Here is a 26,923-nt window from a genome sequence, read left to right as displayed (position 1 = left end):
GTGCTTGGGGCATGCTAAAGTGACCCCTCATTTGATTTGATCATATTTTAGCATGCCCCAAGTGCAGTTACAGCTCGATGAATCGGGGCCAGATCAGGAGTCATGTTTTTCCTCCAAACTTCCTGATCTGCTCACGTGATCCGGATCATTGACTTCCAAAGCATTGACACCACGAGGAATGGAACAGCCAGGCAGATAGAATTTTCAGAAAGCTTTGGGTCACGGCAGGTCCTCTTTAATGGCATGTTTATAGATTTCTCTTGCTGCACCTGCAAAACATCTGCTGTAAATCACTTGACAAGGACAGACGTGTGGCTGGTCCTCGATGAGTGCAATGTGAGGCGTGCCAAGTTCTTCTGTGACCGAGGGAGGCCGCCGCTGAGGACGCAGGAAGGTGACCTTCCAGTGACGTCCTATCGACTGATCCATTAGCAGCCTTTCCAGATTCCCATCAATGGTGGCCACTCCGCGGAGCCTGGGGGGCCATTACACCATGAAGAGATCCATAAACGAACATCAGTGGCTTCCTCTCCTGGAGAATGATAGGACCCCTTTATGGCTCTTCTCACTTAGAGATACACCATCCGGGCAAAAGTCTGGGGACCCCATACAATCCCACACCAACACATTCCATTCCAGGAACTACGGCCATTAATATGGAATTGCTGCATCCCCATTCTACATTATATAAAAGCTGCTCCAACCCCTCCCCCTATGGACGTGCCCCCTCCTTATTAGGCAATAATATGGAGTTACCCCAAATATTTCCTCCATGGTCATTAATACGCCGTATCCCTCCTCCCCATGGTCATTAATATGCCGTATCATTCCTCCCCATGGTCATTAATATGCCGTATCATTCCTCCCCATGGTCATTAATTTGCCATATCCCTCCTCCCCATGGTCATTAATATGCCGTATCATTCCTCCCCATGGTCATTAATATGCCGTATCCCTCCTCCCCATGGTCAATAATATGCCGTATCCCTCCTCCCCATGGTCATTAATATGCCGTATCCCTCCTCCCCATGGTCAATAATATGCCGTATCCCTCCTCCCCATGGTCATTAATATGCCGTATCCCTCCTCCCCATGGTCAATAATATGCCGTATCCCTCCTCCCCATGGTCATTAATATGCCGTATCCCTCCTCCCCATGGTCAATAATATGCCGTATCCCTCCTCCCCATGGTCATTAATATGTCGTATCCCTCCTCCCCATGGTCATTAATATGCCGTATCATTCCTCCCCATGGTCATTAATATGCCGTATCATTCCTCCCCATGGTCATTAATATGCCGTATCCCTCCTCCCCATGGTCATTAATGTGCCGTATCCCTCCTCCCCATGGTCATTAATATGCCGTATCATTCCTCCCCATGGTCATTAATATGCCGTATCCCTCCTCCCCATGGTCATTAATGTGCCGTATCCCTCCTCCCCATGGTCATTAATATGCCATATCCCTCCTCCCCATGGTCAATAATATGCCATATCCCTCCTCCCCATGGTCATTAATATGCCGTATCCCTCCTCCCCCATGGTCAATAATATGCCGTATCCCTCCTCCCCATGGTCAATAATATGCCGTATCCCTCCTCCCCATGGTCATTAATATGCCATATCCCTCCTCCCCATGGTCATTAATATGCCGTATCATTCCTCCCCATGGTCATTAATATGCCATATCCCTCCTCCCCATGGTCATTAATATGCCATATCCCTCCTCCCCATGGTCATTAATATGCCATATCCCTCCTCCCCATGGTCATTAATATGCCATATCCCTCCTCACCATGGTCATTAATATGCCATATCCCTCCTCCCCATGGTCATTAATATGCCATATCCCTCCTCCCCATGGTCATTAATATGCCATATCCCTCCTCCCCATGGTCATTAATATGCCGTATCATTCCTCCCCATGGTCATTAATATGCCATATCCCTCCTCCCCATGGTCATTAATATATCATATCCCTCCTCCCCATGGTCATTAATATATCATATCCCTCCTCCCCATGGTCATTAATATGCCGTATCCCTCCTCCCCATGGTCATTAATATGCCATATCCCTCCTCCCCATGGTCAAGAATATGCCGTATCCCTCCTCCCCATGGTCAAGAATATGCCATATCCCTCCTCCCCATGGTCATTAATATGCCATATCCCTCCTCCCCATGGTCATTAATATGCCATATCCCTCCTCCCCATGGTCATTAATATATCATATCCCTCCTCCCCATGGTCATTAATATGCCATATCCCTCCTCCCCATGGTCATTAATATGCCATATCCCTCCTCCCCATGGTCATTAATATGCCATATCCCTCCTCCCCATGGTCATTAATACGCCATATCCCTCCTCCCCATGGTCATTAATATGCCGTATCATTCCTCCCCATGGTCATTAATATGCCGTATCATTCCTCCCCATGGTCACTAATATGCCGTATCATTCCTCCCCATGGTCATTAATATGCCATATCCCTCCTCCCCATGGTCATTAATATATCATATCCCTCCTCCCCATGGTCATTAATATGCCATATCCCTCCTCCCCATGGTCAAGAATATGCCGTATCCCTCCTCCCCATGGTCATTAATATGCCATATCCCTCCTCCCCATGGTCATTAATATGCCATATCCCTCCTCCCCATGGTCATTAATATTCCATATCCCTCCTCCCCATGGTCATTAATATGCCGTATCCCTCCTCCCCATGGTCAATAATATGCCGTATCCCTCCTCCCCATGGTCATTAATATGCCGTATCCCTCCTCCCCATGGTCAATAATATGCCGTATCCCTCCTCCCCATGGTCATTAATATGCCGTATCCCTCCTCCCCATGGTCAATAATATGCCGTATCCCTCCTCCCCATGGTCATTAATATGCCGTATCCCTCCTCCCCATGGTCAATAATATGCCGTATCCCTCCTCCCCATGGTCATTAATATGTCGTATCCCTCCTCCCCATGGTCATTAATATGCCGTATCATTCCTCCCCATGGTCATTAATATGCCGTATCATTCCTCCCCATGGTCATTAATATGCCGTATCCCTCCTCCCCATGGTCATTAATGTGCCGTATCCCTCCTCCCCATGGTCATTAATATGCCGTATCATTCCTCCCCATGGTCATTAATATGCCGTATCCCTCCTCCCCATGGTCATTAATGTGCCGTATCCCTCCTCCCCATGGTCATTAATATGCCATATCCCTCCTCCCCATGGTCAATAATATGCCATATCCCTCCTCCCCATGGTCATTAATATGCCGTATCCCTCCTCCCCCATGGTCAATAATATGCCGTATCCCTCCTCCCCATGGTCAATAATATGCCGTATCCCTCCTCCCCATGGTCATTAATATGCCATATCCCTCCTCCCCATGGTCATTAATATGCCGTATCATTCCTCCCCATGGTCATTAATATGCCATATCCCTCCTCCCCATGGTCATTAATATGCCATATCCCTCCTCCCCATGGTCATTAATATGCCATATCCCTCCTCCCCATGGTCATTAATATGCCATATCCCTCCTCACCATGGTCATTAATATGCCATATCCCTCCTCCCCATGGTCATTAATATGCCATATCCCTCCTCCCCATGGTCATTAATATGCCATATCCCTCCTCCCCATGGTCATTAATATGCCGTATCATTCCTCCCCATGGTCATTAATATGCCATATCCCTCCTCCCCATGGTCATTAATATATCATATCCCTCCTCCCCATGGTCATTAATATATCATATCCCTCCTCCCCATGGTCATTAATATGCCGTATCCCTCCTCCCCATGGTCATTAATATGCCATATCCCTCCTCCCCATGGTCAAGAATATGCCGTATCCCTCCTCCCCATGGTCAAGAATATGCCATATCCCTCCTCCCCATGGTCATTAATATGCCATATCCCTCCTCCCCATGGTCATTAATATGCCATATCCCTCCTCCCCATGGTCATTAATATATCATATCCCTCCTCCCCATGGTCATTAATATGCCATATCCCTCCTCCCCATGGTCATTAATATGCCATATCCCTCCTCCCCATGGTCATTAATATGCCATATCCCTCCTCCCCATGGTCATTAATACGCCATATCCCTCCTCCCCATGGTCATTAATATGCCGTATCATTCCTCCCCATGGTCATTAATATGCCGTATCATTCCTCCCCATGGTCACTAATATGCCGTATCATTCCTCCCCATGGTCATTAATATGCCATATCCCTCCTCCCCATGGTCATTAATATATCATATCCCTCCTCCCCATGGTCATTAATATGCCATATCCCTCCTCCCCATGGTCAAGAATATGCCGTATCCCTCCTCCCCATGGTCATTAATATGCCATATCCCTCCTCCCCATGGTCATTAATATGCCATATCCCTCCTCCCCATGGTCATTAATATGCCATATCCCTCCTCCCCATGGTCATTAATATGCCATATCCCTCCTCCCCATGGTCAATAATATGCCATATCCCTCCTCCCCATGGTCATTAATATGCCGTATCCCTCCTCCCCCATGGTCAATAATATGCCGTATCCCTCCTCCCCATGGTCATTAATATGCCATATCCCTCCTCACCATGGTCATTAATATGCCATATCCCTCCTCCCCATGGTCATTAATATGCCATATCCCTCCTCCCCATGGTCATTAATATGCCATATCCCTCCTCACCATGGTCATTAATACGCCGTATCCCTCCTCCCCATGGTCATTAATATGCCATATCCCTCCTCCCCATGGTCATTAATATGCCATATCCCTCCTCCCCATGGTCATTAATACGCCATATCCCTCCTCACCATGGTCAATAATACGCCATATCCCTCCTCCCCATGGTCATTAATACGCCATATCCCTCCTCCCCATGGTCATTAATACGCCATATCCCTCCTCCCCATGGTCATTAATATGAAGTAGCCCCCTTCCCTCATGGTCAATAATATGAAGTAGCCCCCTTGCCTCATGGTCATGAATATGGAGTAGCCCCCCCCTTCTCATGTTCATTAATATGAAGTAGCCCCCTTCCCTCATGGTCATGAATATGGAGTAGCCCCCCCCCCTCTCATGTTCATTAATATGGAGTAGCCTCCCTCCCCCAATGGCCATTTATATGCAGTAGCCCCTTTTGTGGCTATACCACTCTCCACACTTCTAGGAAGACTTTCCACAAGATTTTGGAGGGTGTTTTAGTGGAATTTGTTCCCCATTTGTGAGGTCAGCTACAAGACCTGGATCACAATCAGTGTTCCAATTCATCATTTTACATAAAGTTGCTCCAATCCCTCCCCCCATGGCCATTAATATGGAGTTGCCTCCCTTCTTATTGGACATTACTATGGAGCTACCCCAACTACTCCCCCATGGCCATTATTATGAAGCCCCCCCCCCCCCACATGGTCATTAAACTTTTTAATTGTGTAAAAGCCACATGCCCAGGTCCACGCAGGGGTAGGACAGACAGCAGAAATCCTGTTGCCAAAAACAGGCAAGCTCCCCCCCAGTGGCCATTAATATGAAGTAGTCCCCTTTCTGGCTACATCTTCCACTCTTCTAGGAAGACTTTGCACAAGGATTTTGGAGGGTGTCTGCGTGGATTTGTGCCCATTTGTGAGGCCAGGTACTGATGTAGTATGAGAAGACCTGGGCTCACCATCGGCATTCCAATTCATCCCAAAGGTGTTCAGTAGGGATGAGATAAGGGCTCAGTACAGGACACTGGAGTTCCTCCACACCAACTGATCAACCCATGTTTTTATGGAGCTGGTCCAAACTGGTCAACCCATGTCTTTATGGAGCTGGTCTAAACTGGTCAACTTATGTCTTTATGGAGCTAGTCTAAACTGGTCAACCCATGTCTTTATAGAGCTAGTCTAAACTGGTCAACTTATGTCTTTATGAAGCTGGTCTAAACGTGTCAACCCATGTCTTTATGGAGCTGGTCCAAACTGGTCAACCCAGATGGTTATGAAGCTGGTCCAAACTGGTCAAGCCATGTCTTTATGGAGCTGGTCTAAACTGGTCAAGCCATGTCTTTATGGAGCTGGTCTAAACTGGTCAAGCCATGTCTTTATGAAGCTGGTCTAAATGTGTCAACCCATGTCTTTATGGAGCTGGTCTAAACTGGTCAAGCTATGTCTTTATGGAGCTGGTCCAAAATGGTCAACCCGTGTCTTTATGGAGCTGGTCCAAACTAGTTAACCTATGTCTTTATGGAGCTGGTCCAAACTAGTTAACCTATGTCTTTAAGAAGCTGGTCTAAACTGGTCAACTCATGTCTTTATGGAGCTGGTCCAAACTGGTTAACCCATGTCTTTATGGAGCTGGTCCAAACTGGTCAACTCATGTCTTTATGAAGCTGGTCTAAACTTGTCAACGCAGATGGTTATGAAGCTGGTCTAAACTGGTCAAGCCATGTCTTTATGGAGCTGGTCTAAACTGGTGAACTCATGTCTTTATGGAGCTGGTCTAAACTGGTGAACTCATGTCTTTATGAAGCTGGTCTAAACTGGTGAACTCATGTCTTTATGAAGCTGGTCTAAACTTGTCAACGCAGATGGTTATAAAGCTGGTCTAAACTGGTTAACCCATGTCTTTATGGAGCTGGTCTAAAGTGGTCACACAATGTTTTTATGGAGCTGGCTTTGTACACAGGGGAGGCACAGTCATGTTGAAACAGAAAAAGGGTCTTCACCAAACTGTTACCACAAGGTTGGAAGAGCAAAATTGTGTACAATATCTTTGTATGATGGGAGTATTACCAGGGCACTCCACTGTAGACACTCTATTATTAGAGGGGGTCCATATTTGTCTGCCAATATTGGTAAGTGCGAGGGTCAGGGGTTCAAAAACATTTGTCTATATACTGTAGAGTACAGCACATTCGGCTTTTCATCCTTCATCTTAGGTTTAATACTTTCATTTTTTTTTCGGTCCTCCAGGTTCTGCTCCTGAATTTTGCTTAACTGTCCAGCAACTGGTAGTATACAATTCTGGAATGGGAGTGCTAAGTGCTCTCAACTGCAAAAAGCGTCCCATCCCCCCACAAATCAGCAGTGCAGCCATCTCAAAGACCTCAGAGGAGCTCAAAGTAACATCTTTCCAATAGCCCTGCCAGTGCGCTTCCACTAGAGGGGGGAAATTCCACCCCTGCGCTTCCACTAGAGGGGGGAAATCCCGCCCCTGCGCTTCCACTAGAGGGGGGAAATCCCACCCCTGCGCTTCCACTAGAGGGGGGGGGAATCCTGCCCCTGAGCTTCCACTAGAGGGGGGGAAATCCCGCCCCTGAGCTTCCACTAGAGGGGGGGAAATCCCGCCCCTGAGCTTCCACTAGAGGGGGGAAATCTCGCCCCTGAGCTTCCACTAGAGGGGGGAAATCTCGCCCCTGAGCTTCCACTAGAGGGGGGAAATCCCGCCCCTGCGCTTCAATTAGAGGGGGAAATCCAGCCCCTGCACTTCCACTAGAGGGGGAAATCCAGCCCCTATCCTGCATAGACAAAAGAAAGCAGTGGAACTTCAAGCTTTGCTCATCTTGTCTCTGGCCCCGGTAACGTCACTGACCCATCATGGTGACCCCACACCACAGGCCCGGAGAAGCCATCTGGGACCCCTCACAACTTTCCTGCTTACACATGTAAAATAAATTCCCCCCCAAAAAAAAAAACAAGTAGAAAAACTGACTTTTCCAATCTGGCTCTCAGGCCGCACTAGAAACAGGAAAAACCTTCAAACATTTATGAGCTAAATTCAGAAACCCAATGCTGATCACTACCAGCTCTGCTATCAGGAAGGGCCCGATTACACCGGCACAGTTCAACACCTCATTGTTCGGGTAAAAAAGCTCTATATTCTCTTTACACCTAAAATCCATATTTTACGCTACTGGAGATTTCCAGCCTGACGGAACATTCCGGGAGCAGATTACGGATCAGAGAGCAGCACGCGGGGCGGCAATAATGACAAGTCAATAGGGGAGGATCGAACGATGACGTCACTTACCGAAGGCGTCTGTGGGAGACAACCGTCTGATCCACCCTGCAAGGAAAAAAAACATGGAGGTCAGCGAAGGGCGACATCATCAGATTTAAAAGATCAAATAACTTCCATTTCAGATCTGAGGATCACAATGACTGCCAATCACTGGAGGCTCTGACCATATTAGGAGCTTGGACTCTCCTGATTGGCTTGCTGATCCGGGGTCAGTGAGAGCCAGGTGAGTAGCATTTTCAGGAGTGAGGAATGGCAGCTTTAGGATTCACCTTCTGCAAAATTAAACTTTACAAAAGGGAAAACTTTTCTAATGTGGGCAAAAGAGTGTCAGTTGGGGTTCCCCTTTAAAACATTCTTATGTTATAGAGTTACAAATGTCAGTTGTGGGCGGAGTCAACTGAGCTAACAGTGTAAAGAGTCAGCCAATCAGAGAAGGGACTCCCAGGATGACCAAAGAACTGCGACAGTTTGTGGGATATGACAGGATACAATGCATCACCTAGTGGGGGCGTGACCAGATACAATGCATCTCCTAGTGGGGGCGTGACCAGATACAATGCATCTCCTAGAGGGCTGTGACCGGATACAATGCATCTACTAGAGGGGTGTGACCGGATACAATGCATCTACTAGAGGGGTGTGACAGGATACAATGCATCTCCTAGAGGGGTGTGACCGGATACAATGCATCTCCTAGAGGGGTGTGACCGTAACAATGCATCTCCTAGAGGGCTGTGACCGGATACAATGCATCTCCTAGTGGGGGCGTGACCAGATACAATGCATCTCCTAGAGGGCTGTGACCGGATACAATGCATCTACTAGAGGGGTGTGACAGGATACAATGCATCTCCTAGTGGGGGCGTGACCAGATACAATGCATCTCCTAGAGGGGTGTGACCGGATACAATGCATCTCCTAGAGGGGTGTGACCGGATACAATGCATCTCCTAGAGGGCTGTGACCCGATACAATGTAACTCAGAGATCAGGAGGAAGATACAACAGCTTACTGAAGGGAAAAGTAATAAAGTGCAAAAAACACCCAGAATCTTACAACAACATGAGGGAACATTAATGTGTGTTACACACTGTGGGGACTACGACTCATTTCCTCCGCTCCCACAATGTCACATGCGGCAGTATGGGTGATCTTCACCTGCCATTTTCCGATTCAGCCTGGCACTTCCCCGGAGTCCTCCGGCAGCTCGGCTCCCATCATTCCAGATGCTGCTGGATTTGCATAATGAGATGCGTAACCAGGCAACTAATGTGGTTGGGTCTTATTTTTACCTCCATTACGATATTTGATGTAATAAACAAAGTCCAATATGAATAGACTGAGATTAAATTTATAACAAACAATTTTCCCCGACATGCTGGGAATGTGACCTGAGCGCCAAGCCGCCACAGGGAGAGAAATCACTGCAACCGTAACCAGGTTATAGAGGAATATAGACCGTCCCGGGGCGAATGTCCTCCTGTAACCAGGTTATAGAGGAATATTGACTGTCCCGGGGAGACTGTCCTCCTGTAACCAGGTTATAGCCAAATATAGACCGTCCCGGGGAGACTGTCCTCCTGTAACCAGGTTATAGAGGAATATAGACTGTCCCAGGGCGACTGTCCTCCTGTAACCAGTTTATAGAGGAATATAGACCGTCCCGGGGAGACTGTCCTCCTGTAACCAGGTTATAGCCAAATATAGACCGTCCCGGGGAGACTGTCCTCCTGTAACCAGGTTATAGAGGAATATAGACTGTCCCAGGGCGACTGTCCTCCTGTAACCAGTTTATAGAGGAATATAGACCGTCCCGGGGAGACTGTCCTCCTGTAACCAGGTTATAGCCAAATATAGACCGTCCCGGGGAGACTGTCCTCCTGTAACCAGGTTATAGAGGAATATAGACCGTCCCGGGGCGACTGTCCTCCTGTAACCAGGTTATAGAGGAATATAGACCGTCCCGGGGCGACTGTCCTCCTGTAACCAGGTTATAGAGGAATATAGACCGTCCCGGGGAGACTGTCCTCCTGTAACCAGGTTATAAAGGAATATAGACCGTCCCGGGGAGACTGTCCTCCTGTAACCAGGTTATAGCCAAATATAGACCATCCCGGGGAGACTGTCCTCCTGTAACCAGGTTATAGCCAAATATAGACCGTCCCGGGGAGACTGTCCTCCTGTAACCAGGTTATAGAGGAATATAGACTGTCCCAGGGCGACTGTCCTCCTGTAACCAGGTTATAGAGGAATATAGACCGTCCCGGGGAGACTGTCCTCCTGTAACCAGGTTATAAAGGAATATAGACCGTCCCGGGGAGACTGTCCTCCTGTAACCAGGTTATAAAGGAATATAGACCGTCCCGGGGAGACTGTCCTCCTGTAACCAGGTTATAGCCAAATATAGACCATCCCGGGGAGACTGTCCTCCTGTAACCAGGTTATAGCCAAATATAGACCGTCCCGGGGAGACTGTCCTCCTGTAACCAGGTTATAGAGGAATATAGACTGTCCCAGGGCGACTGTCCTCCTGTAACCAGTTTATAGAGGAATATAGACCGTCCCGGGGAGACTGTCCTCCTGTAACCAGGTTATAGCCAAATATAGACCGTCCCGGGGAGACTGTCCTCCTGTAACCAGGTTATAGCCAAATATAGACCGTCCCGGGGAGACTGTCCTCCTGTAACCAGGTTATAGAGGAATATAGACCGTCCCGGGCGACTGTCCTCTTGTAACCAGGTTATAGAGGAATATAGACCGTCCCGGGGCGACTGTCCTCCTGTAACCAGGTTATAGAGGAATATAGACCGTCCCGGGGAGACTGTCCTCCTGTAACCAGGTTATAAAGGAATATAGACCGTCCCGGGGAGACTGTCCTCCTGTAACCAGGTTATAGAGGAATATAGACTGTCCCGGGGAGACTGTCCTCCTGTAACCAGATTATAGCCAAATATAGACCATCCCGGGGAGACTGTCCTCCTGTAACCAGGTTATAGCCAAATATAGACCGTCCCGGGGAGACTGTCCTCCTGTAACCAGGTTATAGCCAAATATAGATCATCCCGGGGCGACTGTCCTCCTGTAATCAGGTTATAGAGGAATATAGAAAAAGTCCCGGGGAGACTGTCCTCCTGTAACCAGGTTATAGAGGAATATAGACTGTCCCGGGGCGACTGTCCTCCTGTAACCGGGTTTTAGAGGAATATTGACCGTCCTGGGGCGACTGTCCTCCTGTAACCAGGGTATAGCCAAATATAGACCGTCCAGGGAAGACTGTCCTCCTGTAACCAGGTTATAGGGGAATATAGGACCTCCTGGGGAGACTGTCCTACTGTAACCAGGTTATAGAGGAAAATAGACCGTCCCGGGGAGACTGTCCTCCTGTAACCAGATTTAGACTGTCACTGGGCAACTGTCCTCCTGTAACCAGGTTATAGCCAAATATAGACCATCCCAGAGCGACTGTCCTCCTGTAACCAGGTTATAGGGGAATATATACCGTCCCAGGGAGACTGTCCTCCTGTAACCAGGTTATAGAGGAATATAGACTGTCACCGGGCGGTCCTCCTGTAACCAGGTTATAGACAAATATAGACCGTCACGGGGTGACTGTCCTCCTGTAACCACGTTATAGCCAAATATAGACTGTGACCAGGCGACTGTCCTCCTGTAACCAGGTTATAGCCAAATATAGCCTGTCACCGGGCAACTGTCCTCCTGTAACCAGGTTATAGCCAAATATAGACCGTCCCGGGGCGACTGTCCTCCTGTAACCAGGTTATAGAGGAATATAGACCGTCCTGGGGAGACTGTCCTCCTGTAACCAGGTTATAGAGGAATATAGACCGTCCCGGGGAGACTGTCCTCCTGTAACCAGGTTATAGAGGAATATAGACCGTCCTGGGGAGACTGTCCTCCTGTAACCAGGTTATAGAGGAATATAGACCGTCCCGGGGAGACTGTCCTCCTGTAACCAGGTTATAGAGGAATATAGACCGTCCTGGGGAGACTGTCCTCCTGTAACCAGGTTATAGAGGAATATATACCGTCCCGGGGAGACTGTCCTCCTGTAACCAGGTTATAGGGGAATACAGAACCTCCCGGGGAGACTGTCCTACTGTAACCAGGTTAAAGAGGAATATAGACAATCCCGGGGGGGACTGTCCTCCTGTATCCAGGTTATAGCCAAATTTAGACTGTCACTGGGCAACTGTCCTCCTGTAACCAGGTTATAGAGGAGTATATACCGTCCCAGGGAGACTGTCCTCCTGTAACCAGGTTATAGAGGAATATAGACTGTCACCGGGCGGTCCTCCTGTAACCAGGTTATAGCCAAATATAGACTGTGACCAGGCGACTGTCCTCCTGTAACCAGGTTATAGCCAAATATAGACCGCCCCGGGGCGACTGTCCTCCTGTAACCAGGTTATAGAGGAATATATACCGTCCCAGGGAGACTGTCCTCCTGTAAATCAGGTTATAGAGGAATATAGACCGTCCCGGGGAGACTGTCCTCCTGTAACCAGGTTATAGAGGAATATAGACCGTCCTGGGGAGACTGTCCTCCTGTAACCAGGTTATAGAGGAATATAGACTGTCACCGGGCGGTCCTCCTGTAACCAGGTTATAGCCAAATATAGACTGTGACCAGGCGACTGTCCTCCTGTAACCAGGTTATAGCCAAATATAGACCGCCCCGGGGAGACTGTCCTCCTGTAAATCAGGTTATAGAGGAATATAGACCGTCCTGGGGAGACTGTCCTCCTGTAACCAGGTTATAGAGGAATATAGACCGTCCCGGGGAGACTGTCCTCCTGTAACCAGGTTATAGAGGAATATAGACCGTCCTGGGGAGACTGTCCTCCTGTAACCAGGTTATAGAGGAATATTGACTGTCCCAGGGAGACTGTCCTCCTGTAACCAGATTATAGCCAAATATAGACCATCCCGGGGAGGCTGTCTTCCTGTAACCAGATTATAGCCAAATTTAGACTGTCACTGGGCAACTGTCCTCCTGTAACCAGGTTATAGAGGAGTATATACCACCCCAGGGAGACTGTCCTCCTGTAACCAGGTTATAGCCAAATATAGACTGTGACTAGGCGACTGTCCTCCTGTAACCAGGTTATAGCCAAATATAGACTGTGACTAGGCGACTGTCCTCCTGTAACCAGGTTATAGCCAAATATAGACCGTCCCGGGGCGACTGTCCTCCTGTAACCAGGTTATAGCCAAATATATACCGTCCCGGGGCGACTGTCCTCTTGTATCCAGGTTATAGCCAAATATATACCGTCCCGGGGAGACTGTCCTCCTGTAACCAGGTTATAGAGGAATATAGACCGTCCTGGGGAGACTGTCCTCCTGTAACCAGGTTATAGAGGAATATAGACTGTCACCAGGAGACTGTCCTCCTGTAACCAGGTTATAGAGGAGTATATATCGTCCCAGGGAGACTGTCCTCCTGTAACCAGGTTATAGAGGAGTATATACCGTCCCAGGGAGACTGTCCTCCTGTAACCAGGTTATAGAGGAATATAGACTGTCACCGGGCGGTCCTCCTGTAACCAGGTTATAGCCAAATATAGGCTGTGACTAGGCGACTGTCCTCCTGTAACCAGGTTATAGCCAAATATAGACCGTCCCGGGGCGACTGCCCTCCTGTAACCAGGTTATAGCCAAATATATACCGTCCCGGGGCGACTGTCCTCCTGTATCCAGGTTATAGCCAAATATATACCGTCCCGGGGAGATTGTCCTCCTGTAATCAGGTTATAGAGGAATATAGACCGTCCCAGGGCGACTGTCCTCCTGTAACCAGGTTATAGAGGAATATAGACTGTATGCAGAGGGGTGACGAAGTGACTGTCAGATGGTGGTGACAGAGAGGCAAGGGTTGTAGGGGAATATAGATGGAAGGGGGTTGATGGTGCTGTACCCATAATTATTCTGCAGAGCAGAATGAGGATCCCAAGTGCAGAGATCTCAGAGTCCTGGTCCAATTCAATCTTCAGAAAGCACCGAAATATTTGTTTTGGGTGGGGTAACAAATTTAGGTAAAATAGCTGAAGAACGGATAAGAAAGTCACGCCTCTCCGGCATTGCAGAATATAGAGGTGACTTTTGGTTTCTTCATGCCCTTATCACTATGACTGCAACACAGACAGGAGATTGAATAAATGGGCAATGGGGAATTATGATAAAAGGTTCTCATTGTGACAGACATGTCGGGGACCGCCGATTAAATTTCCCCATTAAAATTCAGCTCTCTTTCCTGAACTATTACCGGGAGAACACGAAGATTGGTACTCATCCATCACCCCATCCACTAACCAGCCAGAACAATAAATGAGATCTCTGCAGATGGAACGGCCAGAATAAGATTGTGATTTCTCAGTGTGGAGGATGAGGTGGGCAGAGTCCATGGATATAGAAAAAGCTCCACCATTCTAAAAGGGCCCTGGAGTATGGAAGAGCTCTGAAATATGGGGAGAACCCTGAAATATGGAAGAGCTCCGGCTTTTGGAAACAACTCTGAAATATGGAAGAGCTTCAAGCATACAAAAAGACTCCTGGAATATGGAAGAGCCCTGGTATATGGGAAGAACCCTAAACTGTGGAAAAGCTCTGGCATATGAAATATGGAAGAGCTCCGGCATAGAAGAAGAACCCTGAAATGTGGAAGAGCCCTGGAATATAGAAGAGCTTCAGAATACAGAAAGAGTCCTGAAATATGGAAGAGCTCCAGCTCTTTTGAGAAGAACCCTGAAATATGGAAGAGATTCCTCATAAAGAAAGAGTCCTGGTATGTGGAAGAGCTCTGGCATACGGGAAGGACCCTGAAATATGAAAGAACCCAGGAGTATGGAAGAGCCCTGAAGTATGGAAGAGCCCTGAAGTATGGAAGTATGGAAGAGATCCAGCATACAGAAAAAGTCGTCGAATATGGAAGAGATCTGGAAAATGGGAAGAGCCCTGGAGTATTTCAGAGCCCCAGAATACAGAAAAGGTCTTAGAATATGCAAGAGCCCTGCAGTATGGAAGAGCCCCAGCATAAAGAAAAGGTCCTGGAGTATGGAAGAGCCCAGGAGTATGGAAGAGCCCAGGAGTATGGAAGAGCCCAGGAGTATGGAAGAGCCCAGGAGTATGGAAGAGCCCCGGCATACAGAAAAGGTCCTGGAATACGAAAAGAGCCCTAGAGTATGGAAGAGCCCTGGTAGAAGGAAAAGCCCCAGCATACAGAAAAGGTCCTGAAGTAGGTTAGAGTCCTAGGAGTATGGAAGAGTCCTGGAATATGGAAGAGCCCTGGAATATGGAAGAGCCCTGGAATATGGAAGAGCCCTGGAATATGGAAGAGCCCTGGAATATGGAAGAGCCCTGGAATATGGAAGAGCCCTGGAATATGGAAGAGCCCTGGAATATGGAAGAGCCCTGGAATTTGGAAAACACCCAGCATATAGAAAAGGTCCTGGAATATGGAAGAGTTCTGGAGTATGGAAGAGCCCTGGAACATGGAAGAGTGCCAGCATACAGAAAAGGTCCTGAAGTAGGTTAGAGCCCTAGAGTATGGAAGAGCCCTGGAATATGGAAGAGCCCTGGAATTTGGAAAACACCCAGCATATAGAAAAGGTCCCGGAATATGGAAGAGCCAAGGCATACAGAAAAGGTCCTGGAATACAGAAGAGTCCTGGAGTATGGAAGAGCCCTGGAATATGGAAGAGCTCCAGCATACAGAAAATGTCCTGGAATATGGAAGAGCTCCAGCATACAGAAAATGTCCTGGAACATGGAAGAGCTCCAGCATACAGAAAAAGTCCTGGAATATGGAGGAGCTCTGGCACATGGGAAGAATCCTGGCATACAGAAGAATTTGAGCATATGAGAAGGGCTTTATTATATGGGAAGAGACCTGGAGTATGGAAGAGCTCGGCATACAGAAAAAGCCCTGGGAAGATCTCCAGAATAGGGAAAGGTCTGGAATACAGAAAGAACATCAGCATAATGTATTATTGTAGACTGAACCTAAACTAGAACCAATTACTAGCCAATCCTAGACTACTGGGAACCATGGTTGGGAAGAACTTTGGAATACAGAAGAGCTCTGAATAAGATGGGACGCACCCAGGAACATGGGAATAACTCCAGAATATGGAATAAACTCTTTGGCAGGCCTCTACCTCCATGTCTGCTATGATGGGAGTTATACTTGCTTGCATCCCACCAATCCTGCTTCCTGCTAGTTGGAATAAGCGGTCAGTTCTGTAGGAATCTTTGGACATTTCCCCGACAACCAACAGACTCCATTGTGGAGTGCGACAGCTCATGAACTTTCAGAACACAATATCTCCAGATTGGTGGAATGGAGGAAAGCGCGATACAAATTCATCTCACCCGTCTTCCCCAATTCAGGGTCATCATGCTGGGAAATCTATGAACCACGGAGCAAGGATGGTTCTGTTTTCTAGAATGGAAATGGCGGGAGCCTCTGGGCTGGTGCATTTACAAATTGTCTAAACACTGTATTCTGTATGAGGGCTTCCAATGGTCAGATGTCCAATGCCTGGACTGGATTTTCTGCCACCCTCCCCTCACCCCACACACCAAGAGATTTGTACAATTCAGATGCTCAGGCGCAGAGGGTGGGGAGGGACCTGAACCTTCTTGGATCAAGCAGCGCCCCATCTAGCATCTTGACTGCCATTATATAGGGCAGGGGTCTCCAAACTTTCTAAACAAAGGGCCAGTTTATTGTCCTTATAATTTTAAGGGGCCAGACTGTGACCAGCGGAGCTGATAATTTTCCTTGTATAAGTGGGAGGAATAGTGGCCCAATCATTGGTGTCAGTGGGAGGAATAGTGCCCCATCATTGGTGTCAGTGGGAGGAATAGTGCCCCATCATTGGTGTCAGTGGGAGGAATAGTGTCCCATCATTGGTGTCAGTGGGAGGAATAGTGTCCCATCATTGGTGTCAGTGGAAGGAGTAGTGTCCCATCGTTGGTGTCAGTGGAAGGAGTAGTGTCCCATCGTTGGTGTCAGTGGAAGGAGTAGTGCCCCATCATTGGTGTCAGTGGGAGGAATAGTGCCCCATCATTGGTGTCAGTGGGAGGAATAGTGCCCCATCATTGGTGTCAGTGGGAGGAATAGTGCCCCATCATTGGTGTCAGTGGGAGGAATAGTGTCCCATCATTGGTGTCAGTGGGAGGAATAGTGTCCCATCATTGGTGTCAGTGGGAGGAATAGTGCCCCATCATTTGTGTCAGTGGGAGGAATAGTGCCCCATCATTTGTGTCAGTGGGAGGAATAGTGTCCCATCATTGGTGTCAGTGGAAGGAATAGTGTCCCATCATTGGTGTCAGTGGGAGGAATAGTACCCCGGCATTGGGGTCAGTGGGAGGAATAGTACCCCGGCATTGGGGTCAGTGGGAGGAATAGTACCCCGGCATTGGGGTCAGTGGGAGGAATAGTACCCCGGCATTGGGGTCAGTGGGAGGAATAGTGCCCCATCATTGGTGTCAGTGGGAGGAATAGTGGCCCAATCATTGGTGTCAGTGGGAGGAATAGTGGCCCAATCATTGGTGTCAGTGGGAGGAATAGTGCCCCATCATTGGTGTCAGTGGGATGAATAGTGCCCCATCATTGGTGTCAGTGGGAGGAATAGTGCCCCATCATTGGTGTCAGTGGGAGGAATAGTGCCCCATCATTGGTGTCAGTGGGAGGAATAGTGCCCCATCATTGATGTCAGTGGGAGGAATAGTGCCCCATCATTGATATCAGTGGGAGGAATAGTGCCCCATCATTGGTGTCAGTGGAAGGAATAGTGCCCCATCATTGGTGTCAGTGGGAGGAGTAGTGTCCCATCATTGGTGTCAGTGGGAGGAGTAGTGTCCCATCATTGGTGTCAGTGGGAGGAATAGTGTCCCATCATTGGTGTCAGTGGGAGGAATAGTGTCCCATCATTGGTGTCAGTGGGAGGAGTAGTGTCCCATCATTGGTGTCAGTGGGAGAAGTAGTGTCCCATCATTGGTGTCAGTGGGAGGAATAGTGTCCCATCATTGGTGTCAGTGGGAGGAATAGTGTCCCATCATTGGTGTCAGTGGGAGGAATAGTGTCCCATCATTGGTGTCAGTGGGAGGAATAGTGCCCCATCATTGGTGTCAGTGGGAGGAATAGTGTCCCATCATTGGTGTCAGTGGGAGGAATAGTGTCCCATCATTGGTGTCAGTGGGAGGAATAGTGTCCCATCATTGGTGTCAGTGGGAGGAATAGTGCCCCATCATTGGGGTCAGTGGGAGGAATAGTACCCCGGCATTGGGGTCAGTGGGAGGAATAGTGCCCCATCATTGGGGTCAGTGGGAGGAATAGTGCCCCATCATTGGGGTCAGTGGGAGGAATAGTGCCCCATCATTGGTGTCAGTGGGAGGAATAGTGCCCCATCATTGGTGTCAGTGGGAGGAATAGTGCCCCATCAATGGTGTCAGTGGGAGGAATAGTGCCCCATCAATGGTGTCAGTGGGAGGAATAGTGCCCCATCAATGGTGTCAGTGGGAGGAATAGTGCCCCATCATTGGTGTCAGTGGGAGGAATAGTGCCCCATCATTGGCATCAGTGGGAGGAATAGTGCCCCATCATTGGTGTCAGTGGGAGGAATAGTGTCCCATCATTGGTGTCAGTGGGAGGAATAGTGTCCCATCATTGGTGTCAGTGGGAGGAATAGTGTCCCATCATTGGGGTCAGTGGGAGGAATAGTGCCCCAAGGGCCTGTAAAGGCAAGCAATGGGCCACATCTGGCCCCCGGGCCGCAGTTTGGAGACCACTGGTATAGAGTGTACGCTCGGTAACACATCCTTCCTATGGGAACGATCGCACGCAGCTCACACAGATCGTCCCACCAGTTGGAATATTTTGGAATGTACCAACCATCTATGACGAAGGTCAGAAATGCCAGAAATCAGGCCGCCTTTCCCTCTTACACGGCACAAATCTGGGCCACCTCTATTTCTGCCCCCACAGACACCCCAAGTTCCCCCCAGACTCACGTTTCTGCCGATCCTCCACCCAGGCATGTCCGTCCGCGGCGGGCGAAGCTGCGTCTCCAGAAAACGATGCGGTCGGGAGAGGCGCCCGGGGCTCAGGACTGCCAGCGCTGTAATTATGGCAGGAAACTGAAGGAATGATCCTGTCCTACTTTCCTGAGCGGAGAGCGAGCTAAGCCGAGCACGGGGACTCGTGTATCATCGCTCCCCACTATAAGGCACACAGATCGCTGCTAATCTCTGCAATCTGGACACTGACTACATTCCCCACCGCCTCATCCGCTTAGGACAGAGCGCGGGGGAACTACAAGCACCAGCAAGACCCCCCCCCCCATACACACAGCATCTGATAAAAGGTCCCGGGCACACAGAATAAAGGGGCCCTGTCATGACAGACACATAGGGCAACCATTGTTGACCACCCTCTGAAAATGCTAAGTACCTGGCTGTTATGGTGACTTTCTGGCTTTGGTTCAGGAAAGTCAGAAGCTCCTAAAGTGGACGGTCGCTCAGTGTTACACCTTTATATCATTGTAACCCCAACAAATCACGAAAAGAATGGGGGTCAAACCTTTTTAGAGGAGTGCACGGTGCGCCTCGAGAATGAGGTCTATGCCCCACCCATGTCACACGTCCCTGGAGGCTTTGGGATATGAAGAAAACGCTGCACATGCACGGTGCGGCTTCATCAAGAGGCTGGCTGCTAGGATCTGGAAGAGACAGTCGGCTCCCTGATGATGTCACAAAGTGGAGGTTGGCAGGGCCACTGATAAGGCAGTACAGCCAGCCCTTCTACACTGGGCCCCATCTGTTCATTAGGGGGGCTCTGGCCCCTAGCAGGAGGTCCGGCTGTACTGTCTTATTGCAGACACCGATCCTCCTCTGTCCCTCCCAGCAGTTCTGCCGGCTTCTCCTCCTCTCCTTCCCTCCGGCTGCACTGCAGGGGGATTGGTCCTAGCATATGTGTCCCTTCCATCTGCTGTCCGGGCCCCCCATGTGCCCCTTTCCCCACAGCACTTCCGGCTTCTCCTCCTCTTTCTCCCTCCGGCTGCACTGCAGGGGGATTGGTCCTAGCACATGTGTCCCTTCCATCTGCTGTCCAACCGCCCTGAGTGTCCATTTCCCCCACAGCGCTTCCGGCTTCTCCTCCTCTTTCTCCCTCCAGCTGCAGTGCAGGGGGATTGGTCCTAGCACATGTGCCCCTTCCATCTGCTGGCCGGGCCCCCCTGTGTGCCCCTTTCCCCCACAGCGCTTCCGGCTTCTCCTCCTCTTACTCCCTCTGGCTGCATTGCAGGGGGATTGGTCCTAGCACATGTGCCCCTTCCATCTGCTGTCCGGGCCCCCCATGTGCCCCTTTCCCCCACAGCGCTACCGTCTTCTCTTCCTCCCCCTCCCTCCGGATGCACTGAAGTGGGATTGGTCCTAGCACATGTGCCCCTTCCATCTGCTGTCCGGGCCCCCCATGTGCCCCTTTCCCCCACAGCGCTGCCGGCTTCTCTTCCTCCCCCTCCCTCCGGATGCACTGAAGGGGGGTTGGTCCTAGCACATGTGCCCCTTCCATCTGCTGTCCGGGCCCCCCCGCAAGTGCCCCTTCCCCCCACAGTGCTGCCGGCTTCTCTTCCTCCCCCTCCCTCCGGATGCACTGAAGGGGGGTTGGTCCTAGCACATGTGCCCCTTCCATCTGCTGTCTGGGCCCTCCCGCAAGTGCCCCTTTTCCCCACAGTGCTTCCGGCTTCTCCTCCTCTTTCTCCCTCCTCTCTCTGGCTGCACTGCAGGGGGATTGGTCCTAGCACATGTGCCCCTTTCCCCCACAGCGCTGCTGGCTTCCCCTCTCTTTTGCCGGCAGCGGCTACAGGAACAGGGGGATATTTCAGGATGGAGAACGGGGGAAGGGGCCAGTAAATATGTCAACTTAATAGCCCCTTCCTTTCCTGAATGAACACAGTGAGCAATCCGTACCAATCACTCCTGTGTCCATTCATCAATGAAGCATAGGAAACTGTGTTCATTCATATTCATTCCTCTGTGCAGCTGAGGCTGCAGAGAAAGGGACTGAAAAATCTATGCCCTCAGTCCCTTGGGGCCGCAGGGGGGGGGGGGGCCTGTCAGCTAGGCTGTATGGGGCCCCAAGATTTCTAACAGAAGCCCTGGATGGCGGCACGGGCCCGGAGTGTGGTGCTTTTCAGAGAATGAGAGCAGGACAACAATGAATTTGTTAGACGGGGGGCAGAAATGTCAGGAGGGGCCCAGAAGAATGTTACCCTTGAGAAGGGGAGGGGGGTGAGGGTCCTCTTTAAAGAAAATGTAAGTCCAAACTGGAAGATATTTGGTTTGCTCTGTTCATTATAAATACTTGTCTTCTTTAAATAGAATCCATGTTTTCGCTTTTTTTATCCATTGTTACCTCTTAGTGCTGCCGATCTTTTGCAGCCTCTTTGCAGCCACTTCTTGTCTACATACACTCCAGTGATGGCTGCATGGCATTTCTCAGGGCGGGTTTCCGATGTTGACAACTGTGGACCATGTCTGTGTCATGTGTATTGGAATGGCCACTTGTAGTCAACGTTGGAAGCGAGGCGACAACTCAGGAGAACAATTGGAGGACAGAGACAAAGTGTTGTCACCCTATAACAGGAAGGGATAGAATGATCTGCTTCCATCTGAGGCTTTGGACATAGTCCTTAACCACAGCTTTGACTTTCCATATACAATACAAGAACATCTATGGCTGGAGGTTTGTCAATGTTCTCTTTATGAAGAGACCCAAATGTTCTACAATAGAATCAAAACCCCCAAAATCACAAGTGAGGCGCAGAGAGAGGAAGGAGGGGATGGGAGCCGCCATGCAAAGTCATTGCAGGCAACCTCACCATTGGTGACCCACAAGAGCGCCAAACCCCCGGTGACCCCAACACACTGCAATGTATACCCCTATACAGAACTATGCCATCATACCAAAGGTCACCTACATCACCTCCCCATCAACATCACCCACCACTGGTGACCCACAAGAGCGCCAAACCCCCGGTGACCCCAACACACCGCAACGTATACCCCTATACAGAACTATGCCATCATACCAAAGGTCACCTACATCACCTCCCCATCAACATCACCCACCACTGGTGACCCACAAGAGCACCAAACCCCCGGTGACCCCAACACACCGCAATGTATACCCCTGTGCAGAACTATGCAAAGCATAACAAAGGTTCATATGTGCAAGGAGGGCCCATAGAGAACACATGGGTATAAAAAGCATGCTCACCATGAAGATCCGCATTACAACACATGCATGGGTAGGGGGTCACCCTCAGTGTGATGTCACATGGGTAGGAGGTCACCCTCAGTGTGATGTCACATGGGTAGGGGGTCACCCTCAGTGTGATGTCACATGGGTAGGAGGTCACCCTCAGTGTGATGTCACATAGATAGGAGGTCACCCTCAGTGTGATGTCACATAGGTAGGGGGTCACCCTCAGTGTGATGTCACATAGGTAGGGGGTCACCCTCAGTGTGATGTCACATAGGTAGGGGGTCACCCTCAGTGTGATGTCACATGGGTAGGGGGTCACCCTCAGTGTGATGTCACATAGGTAGGGGGTCACCCTCAGTGTGATGTCACATGGGTAGGGGGTCACCCTCAGTGTGATGTCACATAGGTAGGGGGTCACCCTCAGTGTGATGTCACATAGGTAGGGGGTCACCCTCAGTGTAATCTCACATCAAATCTATCACCAGATACAGAGGGGATAGCATGAAAACCTCTTCTGCACTACAATACACCCTGTACTACAATACACCCCACACACCGCCCTACAATACATCCCACCCTACACTACAATACACCCCACACACTGCACTACAATACACCCCACACACTGCACTACAATACACCCCACCCCACACTACAATACACCCCACACTACAATACACCCCACCCCACACTACAATACACCCCACACACTACAATACACCCCATCCTGCACTACAATACACCCCACACACTACACTACACCCCACACTAAAACACACCCCACACCCCGCACTACAATACACCCCACACTACAATACACCCCACACCACACTGCCCTACAATACACCCCACACTACAATACACCGCCCTACAATAGACCCCACACCGCACTACAATACACCCCACACACCACAATACACCCCACACTGCAATACACCCCACACTGCAATACACCCCACACACCGCCCTACAATACACCCCACACACTGCACTACAATACACCCCACACACTGCACTACAATACACCCTGCACTACAATACACCCCACACACTGCACTACAATACACCCTGCACTACAATACACCCCACACCCTGCACTACAATACACCCCACACTACAATACACCCCACACACTGCACTACAATACACCCTGCACTACAATACACCCCACACACTGCACTACAATACGCCCCACACACTGGACTACAATACACCCTGCACTACAATACACCCCACACACTGCACTACAATACACCCCACACACCGCCCTACAATACACCCCACACACTGCACTACAATACACCCTGCACTACAATACACCCCACACACTGCACTACAATACACCCCACACACTGCACTACAATACACCCTGCACTACAATACACCCCACACACTGCACTACAATACACCCCACACACCGCCCTACAATACACCCCACACACTGCACTACAATACACCCTGCACTACAATACACCCCACACACTGCACTACAATACACCCTGCACTACAATACACCCCACACCCTGCACTACAATACACCCCACACTACAATACACCCCACACACTGCACTACAATACACCCTGCACTACAATACACCCCACACACTGCACTACAATACGCCCCACACACTGGACTACAATACACCCCACACACTGGACTACAATACACCCCACAGGAATAATCATTAATGGCAGAGATCACCCACCTGCTCACCACTGTGCAGCTTTCCCAGGATCCCCAACTGACACCAAACGTGACAGGAGAGTATTACATACAGCTGACTGGTTTTCTGGTTCTCCTGACAGCAGCACACCTGAACCTCATTAGCCAGCAGGAGCAGAGCCATGATCCCAGACTACAGAGCAGAGCCATGATCCCAGACTACAGAGCAGAGCCATGATCCCAGACTACAGAGCAGAGCCATGATCCCAGACTACAGAGCAGAGCAGAGCCATGATCCCAGACTACAGAGCAGAGCCATGATCCCAGACTACAGAGCAGAGCCATGATCCCAGACTACAGAGCAGAGCCATGATCCCAGACTACAGAGCAGAGCCATGATCCCAGACTACAGAGCAGAGCCATGATCCCAGACTACAGGGCAGAGCCATGATCCCAGACTACAGAGCAGAGCCATGATCCCAGACTACAGGGCAGAGCCATGATCCCAGACTACAGAGCAGAGCCATGATCCCAGACTACAGAGCAGAGCCATGATCCCAGACTACAGAGCAGAGCCATGATCCCAGACTACAGAGCAGAGCCATGATCCCAGACTACAGAGCAGAGCCATGATCCCAGACTACAGAGCAGAGCCATGATCCCAGACTACAGAGCAGAGCCATGATCCCAGACTACAGGGCAGAGCCATGATCCCAGACTACAGGGCAGAGCCATGATCCCAGACTACAGAGCAGAGCCATGATCCCAGACTATAGGGCAGAGCCATGATCCCAGACTACAGAGCAGAGCCATGATCCCAGACTACAGAGCAGAGCCATGATCCCAGACTACAGGGCAGAGCCATGATCCCAGACTACAGGGCAGAGCCATGATCCCAGACTATAGGGCAGAGCCATGATCCCAGACTACAGAGCAGAGCCATGATCCCAGACTACAGAGCAGAGCCATGATCCCAGACTACAGGGCAGAGCCATGATCCCAGACTACAGAGCAGAGCCATGATCCCAGACTACAGGGCAGAGCCATGATCCCAGACTACAGAGCAGAGCCATGATCCCAGACTACAGAGCAGAGCCATGATCCCAGACTACAGAGCAGAGCCATGATCCCAGACTACAGAGCAGAGCCATGATCCCAGACTACAGAGCAGAGCCATGATCCCAGACTACAGAGCAGAGCCATGATCCCAGACTACAGAGCAGAGCCATGATCCCAGACTACAGAGCAGAGCCATGATCCCAGACTACAGGGCAGAGCCATGATCCCAGACTACAGGGCAGAGCCATGATCCCAGACTACAGAGCAGAGCCATGATCCCAGACTATAGGGCAGAGCCATGATCCCAGACTACAGAGCAGAGCCATGATCCCAGACTACAGGGCAGAGCCATGATCCCAGACTACAGAGCAGAGCCATGATCCCAGACTACAGAGCAGAGCCATGATCCCAGACTACAGGGCAGAGCCATGATCCCAGACTACAGGGCAGAGCCATGATCCCAGACTACAGAGCAGAGCCATGATCCCAGACTACAGAGCAGAGCCATGATCCCAGACTACAGAGCAGAGCCATGATCCCAGACTACAGGGCAGAGCCATGATCCCAGACTACAGGGCAGAGCCATGATCCCAGACTATAGGGCAGAGCCATGATCCCAGACTACAGAGCAGAGCCATGATCCCAGACTACAGAGCAGAGCCATGATCCCAGACTACAGAGCAGAGCCATGATCCCAGACTACAGAGCAGAGCCATGATCCCAGACTACAGAGCAGAGCCATGATCCCAGACTACAGGGCAGAGCCATGATCCCAGACTACAGGGCAGAGCCATGATCCCAGACTACAGGGCAGAGCCATGATCCCAGACTACAGAGCAGAGCCATGATCCCAGACTACAGAGCAGAGCCATGATCCCAGACTACAGGGCAGAGCCATGATCCCAGACTACAGGGCAGAGCCATGATCCCAGACTACAGAGCAGAGCCATGATCCCAGACTACAGAGCAGAGCCATGATCCCAGACTACAGGGCAGAGCCATGATCCCAGACTACAGGGCAGAGCCATGATCCCAGACTACAGGGCAGAGCCATGATCCCAGACTACAGAGCAGAGCCATGATCCCAGACTACAGGGCAGAGCCATGATCCCAGACTACAGAGCAGAGCCATGATCCCAGACTACAGAGCAGAGCCATGATCCCAGACTACAGGGCAGAGCCATGATCCCAGACTACAGAGCAGAGCCATGATCCCAGACTACAGAGCAGAGCCATGATCCCAGACTACAGAGCAGAGCCATGATCCCAGACTACAGAGCAGAGCCATGATCCCAGACTACAGAGCAGAGCCATGATCCCAGACTACAGAGCAGAGCCATGATCCCAGACTACAGGGCAGAGCCATGATCCCAGACTACAGAGCAGAGCCATGATCCCAGACTACAGGGCAGAGCCATGATCCCAGACTACAGAGCAGAGCCATGATCCCAGACTACAGAGCAGAGCCATGATCCCAGACTACAGAGCAGAGCCATGATCCCAGACTACAGGGCAGAGCCATGATCCCAGACTACAGGGCAGAGCCATGATCCCAGACTACAGAGCAGAGCCATGATCCCAGACTATAGGGCAGAGCCATGATCCCAGACTACAGAGCAGAGCCATGATCCCAGACTACAGAGCAGAGCCATGATCCCAGACTACAGAGCAGAGCCATGATCCCAGACTACAGAGCAGAGCCATGATCCCAGACTACAGGGCAGAGCCATGATCCCAGACTACAGAGCAGAGCCATGATCCCAGACTACAGAGCAGAGCCATGATCCCAGACTACAGGGCAGAGCCATGATCCCAGACTACAGGGCAGAGCCATGATCCCAGACTACAGGGCAGAGCCATGATCCCAGACTACAGGGCAGAGCCAT

The 26,923-nt window shown here is 50.2% G+C and overlaps 1 protein-coding gene across 4 annotated transcripts in view; it reads right to left on the bottom strand.

The window, feature by feature from the left end:
* The window catches only part of RAP1GAP (RAP1 GTPase activating protein), a 158,504-nt gene that overhangs the window by 119,348 nt on the left and 12,233 nt on the right, over positions 1 to 26,923 (bottom strand). For 3 of the 4 annotated variants that reach the window (XM_082273666.1, XM_082273665.1, XM_082273667.1), the window contains exon 2: positions 8,035 to 8,070. In XM_082273666.1, coding sequence (XP_082129792.1) covers positions 8,035 to 8,070 — 36 coding nt within the window. Of the gene's footprint in view, positions 1 to 8,034; positions 8,071 to 19,062; positions 19,210 to 26,923 lie in introns of those variants that run through there. The other variant, XM_082273670.1, reaches the window with a different exon arrangement.

Source organism: Pelophylax lessonae (genome assembly GCF_965119305.1).
Source record: "Pelophylax lessonae genome assembly, chromosome: 12".
Classification (NCBI taxonomy): Eukaryota; Metazoa; Chordata; class Amphibia; order Anura; family Ranidae; genus Pelophylax; species Pelophylax lessonae.
This window is presented reverse-complemented; position numbering and strand designations above follow the sequence as displayed.